Genomic DNA, 6,000 nt, shown 5'->3' on the forward strand with positions numbered 1-6,000 from the left:
CATTTGCAAACATTGATATCATTAAGTTCAACCATTACCAAGGCAGCATCAGTTTTATCATGCTATTGTACTCATGCAGAACACTCACTGTAATTTTTGTTCAAAACTTAATGACTGTTCAAACATTATGTAGATTAAGTAAAATTTTATTTTACATTCCACCTGACCATTATCATTTCAACAGTGTATTTTTTTTATTTATAAATTACATCTTAATCTCAATGGCTGAAGATGTTATCTACATATTAACAACAAGCATATATATGCTTAGCACCCTAAAATTAGGTGAAATGAAAGAAAAATCAGATTTTACCATTTTTTTGTTTATCAAAGTTGCTGATACTTTTCTGGGGGGAGGGGAACATTTGAATTACTAATATTTATCATTAAATTCAAGTATTACCAAGGCAACATCAATTTATTATTCTAATGAACTCATGCAGAATACTTAGTAATTTTTTTTGTCCAAAATAAAATGACTGGCCAAACCTTTCACACATTGAGTTATATTGTATTTTCCACCTGTCCATGATATTGTCATCCAAATTAATATTTTTGTAAATTAGATATTATTTGGTTGTCATGTCAATAGCTTTAGATGTTATTTAAACATTTTGCACCAAACATATCGATGTTTAACACACTAAGATTAGGGGAAATGCAAGAAAAATAAGATTCTATAGTCCTTTTTTAATAAAAAATTGTACTAAATGATCCATTGCTATGGCAACAGGCCATTTGCAACATTGATCTTAATCCTTGAATTCAAGTATTACCAAGGCAACATCAATCTGTATCATTCCAATTAGTTCATGCAGAACACTCACTGTATTATTTCCCCTAAATTAATTGATTAGGTCAAACCTTACGCATGTATATATAACTTAATTTTTATTGTACTTTTCACCTATCCATAACCTTGTACCCTGTTGTTTCTTTTTTTAAATTAGATGTTATGTGGTTGCCATGACAATGACTTAAGATGTTATATTCATAAATTTAGTCACAAACATATCTCGATTAGTACCTCAAAAATGATTCAAAATGGAATGATGATCATACATGTATTCTACATTTTTATCAATTTTTTACCTTTCTAGAGGGAAATAAGCTGTTGCCATGGCAACGGGTTCTTTGCAACATTGTTTCTTTTTATTTAATTCAAGTATTACCAAGGCAACATCAATCTGTATCATTCCAATTAGTTCATGCAGAACACTCACTGTATTATTTCCCCTAAATTAATTGAGTAAATCAAACCTTATGCATGTACATGTAAGTTAATTTTCATTGTACTTTTCACCTTTCCATAACCTTGTCAGCCCTGTTGTTGTTGTTTTTAATTAGATGTTATCTGGTTGCCATGGCAATGACTTAAGATGTTATATTTATAAATTTAGTCACAAGCATATCCCGATTAGTACCTCAAAAATGATTGAATATGGAATGATGATCATATATGTATTCGACATTTTTATCAATATTTTTACTTTTCTAGAGGGAAATAAGCTGTTGCCATGGCAACGGGATCTTTGCAACATTGTTTTTTAAATTTAATTCAAGCATTACCAATGCAACATAAAGTTTTATCTTTATAAAGAACTCCTGCAGAACACTTTCTGTATTTTTGGTTCAAATGAGTGGGTCAAAACTAAAGCATACAGATTAAGTCAATTCCAGTTGATTTTTCCACTTGTCCATTGTCTTGTCAACCATGTTATTTTTGTAAATAAGTTGTTATTTGGTTGCCATGGCAATGGCTTCAGATATAATTTATACATCTCGCAACCAAAATATCCCTGTTTAACACTGTAAAATTAGGGGAAATTAAAGATAAATCATATTCTACAACGTTTTTTTAATCAAAAATTTTATTTTTCTGGGGAAAAACAAGCCGTTGCCATGGCAACGGACCAAATGGCACTATCTTGTTGATTTTGAATGTTTCTAAATTTTATATATATTCAATTGGAAGCTTGAAAATTATCATTTTATTCATTAATATCATGTTTATTTACCATTTACATGGGAATGTATGTCATTTTTGAGAAATTATTCCGTTGCCATGGCAACGGCCGAAAATGGCATTTTAAAATTTACCTCCCATCTTTAAAATAAATCTTACGGCATATACTAATACTTGTGAAAGTTTCATGCTTTAGTCAAATTTTGCACAATTGTTCGGCTAATCCGCTCTACTATTACCCGTCTATCAAATTTCCCTTTTTTTTCATTCATTCTTTTTTTTTTTTTTTAAATTCTCCCCCTCCCTTCCTTTCCTTTGTCTTTTAATTCTTTCTCTTCTTCCATTATGTTTTCATTCCCTCCTCACTTCACTCTTCCTCCCTCTCTTTCCTCCTTTCTTTCATTCTTTATTTCATTTTTCCTTCTAATTCTTTCCCTTATTCCTTCTCTCCCTCCCTTAATTCCTTCCTTCCCTCATCCCTTACTGTTTTCTTTCTTTCAAAGAATGGAGGAAACATTTTTCTTTCCTTCATTCTTTCTTTCCTCTTCCTTTTTCTTACTTTCTTTTTTTTTCTTCTCTCCTTATTTTGTCTTTCGCACATGTATCCTTCTTCCATTCCTTTCTTTTTCTTTCTTTCTGTAATCAATTCAAAGAATGACGGAAACTTTTTTCTCTATATTTTATTCTTTTTTTTCATCCTTTTATTATTTTTTTCCTTCATTTTCCCCTTATTTTTTTCTTTCTTTCTTCTCAGTTCATCTCTTTTCTTTCGTCCTTTCTTTCTCTCCTTCATTCTTTCGTTCACCCTCCCTTCCAATTCTTTATAATTTTCACAGGTGTAACACTGTACTGTGTAGCCTTCTTTGTTGATCTTTTTTGTTGATTGTCCCGTATTTCATTTTGTGAAATCTGGTCACCCTGCTTACTCCCCTTTATTGTGTAATTAAGACCTTCTCTGCATTACTGCATTATTTGTTGTTTAGATTCACATACATTGAGTAGTGTTTATACGTATAGAAAAAGAACAAATATAGATATACCTCCAATGTATTTTGTTGACTCTATCTCAAATTTCCCCAACACTTCATCTTCCCCAAGTCCCCCCCCCCCCCTTGTTTGTGAAAGACATTTCATCTGTTCTCATAAATATGCATTATTCATGACAAGTTGGCAAACCTTTCAGGACAAGAATCTCTCATTTTCCTCCAAACCATCATGGGATATTTTTCAAGAGAGTAAAATTAAATTATGGATGAAGTTTCTTTCATAAAATCGGTCACTGGTCCTGAATATACTGTACAATTGAGTTCTGATCTGCTTCTGGCAAAATAGATTATTACTTTGCTATATCAAAACTAATTTGTAAATTGCAAGTTTCTTGTAATGACCTTTGTTTTTAAGTTTGGAGACCTGCATTGAATCAAATCATTACTTATTAATAATTTGATAGTATCTTCTTAGAAAAAAAACAAGGTTTCAGTTACTGCCTCTTCATTAAATTAAACATCAAGACAAGAGTGCCACTTTCTTTGAATATCCTGAATTGATATTGATGACTGATTCTTAGCAAGAATGTAATCTTCCTTGTTTTCACATATATTATCTATTTATTGTCATTCCTTGTTATGGTAACATTAACATGTATGTCCTCCTTTTTTTTTGTTTTTATAATCATCATTATTAGTTAAACAGTGACCCCATATTTTGTTTTCCCTTTTAAGATCTAGCTAGACTAGTTGTATTGATCAATCATTATTTGGGGTGTATTGAGGTGTATGTATATGACACCTATCATGAAATTTCCATCTTTGTTGTATATTGCTACAATAAGATAAGTATATTGCCATGCTTAATTTATTATGTTTATCAAGTCTATGTATACATTTTGTAGATATACAAACTGGAATAAAAGCTTGTTGTTTGAGTATATATTATCAATTCGAACATTATTCCATGCTTTAGGCTTCTGCTAAATATATTACTGATATGTAAAAACTGTAATTATGAGACAGTATGATGGATCTATGAATTATGTGCATAATGAAGTATTAAATTGTAATGGAATTTAAATTCTTCATCTCATTTTGTCCTCTTGTTTTTTTGTATATATTCTGTGTTTCCTCATGTAATTGAAATATTGTTTTCATTGTGGCATGTTATTCTTCATTTCATATGCTATCTCTCCATAATGGTAGTCTGTACCAAAAATAGACCACATTGTCACCTAGTCTCTGTGATATTATAGGGAATCCCTGAAAATTAAAAAATTATATATATTCTTGAAGTGAACAATTTACATATTGAACATTCCGCGAGTTATCAATTTAATCTTCCTTAGATAATTATGGATATCAAAGCTTGGAGCTTTTGGCTAGTTTCCTATTATGTTCAAAGTATGTGAGCGATTCCAAACAAAAGCGGAAATTTTCTTACAGTTTATATTTGCTCTATTTCACATCTGGATGAAAATGTTATACCAAAACTCATATGGAAGTTCATGAATACAAAGGGGGATCATAATTGCCTCAATTTTTGTTTACTTATGGATCTCCATATAGGAGAATCCGAAAGGTATACAAAGACTGTAAAACTGACAGCACCAAATATAGAAAAGACGTGTAAAAGTGTAATGCGACTGACCGTAAAATCGCCCATGGTCTTGATATTAGAAAAAGTATGTTTTAAAGCTTGTGTGAGAAAGGTAAAAAAATATAGTGGAAAGGACCGAACCTAGATAAAGCCTGGCCCATCCTTGCCGACGTTCTTGTCACCTGTTAACTAATTTCTTTGCAGGACAAGGGGGCTAAGAGAGTCTATATTACTTGCTTATAGATGGGGGTTGAGCCACAGGAATCCTCAAAGTTTCATCACCAACCAAGAGAAAACAAAGGGAGAAATGAGAAATTTGATATTACTTTCTGAATATTATGTAAAAAATCTATTAGGTTTTTTTTTACAGGTCAGATTTTTTGCTCGCAACTATGAGGTGTTGTTTTTGCCCCGTATTCCAAGTTATGTCTCCTTAAAAAAAAAGTCGTTTCATTATGCTACTGAATAATAGGGTCCAGCAACTAGGTTTCCAATTTACTATTATCAGAAAAATCAATTGTTTTATGCAATTTTAGGAGATCCCGAATACTATTTTGTTTTACACTGATACCCTTATAAAATAATGAATGGGAAGCGGGTTGTGTGAAGGCCTATAAAAGTCACATTTTCTTCGTTTTCTCAATTCCAATTTTTTTTTGGGGGGTCGAACTTGTCTCCTTTTCTCCTGTCTTTCTTCCCTCATCGTCATCACCTCAACCCCCCCCCCCCTCCTCTCATCCAATTGCCCTATACATACTAGTATCATACTGGTGCTAACCTTTGCATTTACTCAAACCATGGAGGTAAAGTTGGTAAACAGCTCCATGCTCAAACTAAATCGCTTTGTGTATCATTGCTTATTTTGCAGAAGAAATTCTACATCGCGATATGTTGTGGAGTCTTAATAGGTATCCTCGTCCTAACCTTGATCTTAACCTTGACTTGATGACTTTTGACCCCAGACATCGTACAGCAATATGGGAGAACAACTTCAAACGGCATCATAAAGGATTAATTATAATTCGTCTAATGCCAATTCGTCCAATTGCCAACTCGTCTACTATCATTTGGTCTACCATCAGTTCGTCCACTCACCACATGGACTACTTTCATTTAGTCTAATGCCATTCCGTCTAATAACAAGTTGGTCCAATAGCCATTTAGTCCATTACCATGTGGTCTAATTAAACTAAAGTGTTAATTGTGCAAAATGAATGAAAAAGAATTGAGTATTAGACCAATCGGCTATAGACGGAATGGTAATAGACGAATTGGTGATTGGACCAAGTGGTTGTTAGACGAAATATTGATAAACAGAATGGCATTAGACTAAATGAAGGTAGACCATAATGATTGGACGAGTTGACAGTGGACGAATTGATAATTTACCATCATGAATGTGTTTATAGTTCCCAATGGGGAATTGATATTCGTAGAATGTGAAA

General features: G+C 32.3%; 1 protein-coding gene across 1 annotated transcript in view; it reads left to right on the forward strand.

Annotated features, from left to right (window-relative positions):
- The window catches only part of LOC121409225 (syntaxin-like), a 74,311-nt gene extending 68,663 nt beyond the window's left edge, over positions 1-5,648 (forward strand). The window contains exon 10 of the mRNA XM_041601086.1: positions 5,424-5,648. Coding sequence (XP_041457020.1) covers positions 5,424-5,501 — 78 coding nt within the window. The 3' untranslated portion in view covers positions 5,502-5,648. The remainder of the gene's footprint in view (positions 1-5,423) is intronic.
- The last annotated feature ends 352 nt before the right edge of the window (positions 5,649-6,000 follow it).

Source organism: Lytechinus variegatus, chromosome 2, assembly GCF_018143015.1.
Source record: "Lytechinus variegatus isolate NC3 chromosome 2, Lvar_3.0, whole genome shotgun sequence".
Classification (NCBI taxonomy): Eukaryota; Metazoa; Echinodermata; class Echinoidea; order Temnopleuroida; family Toxopneustidae; genus Lytechinus; species Lytechinus variegatus.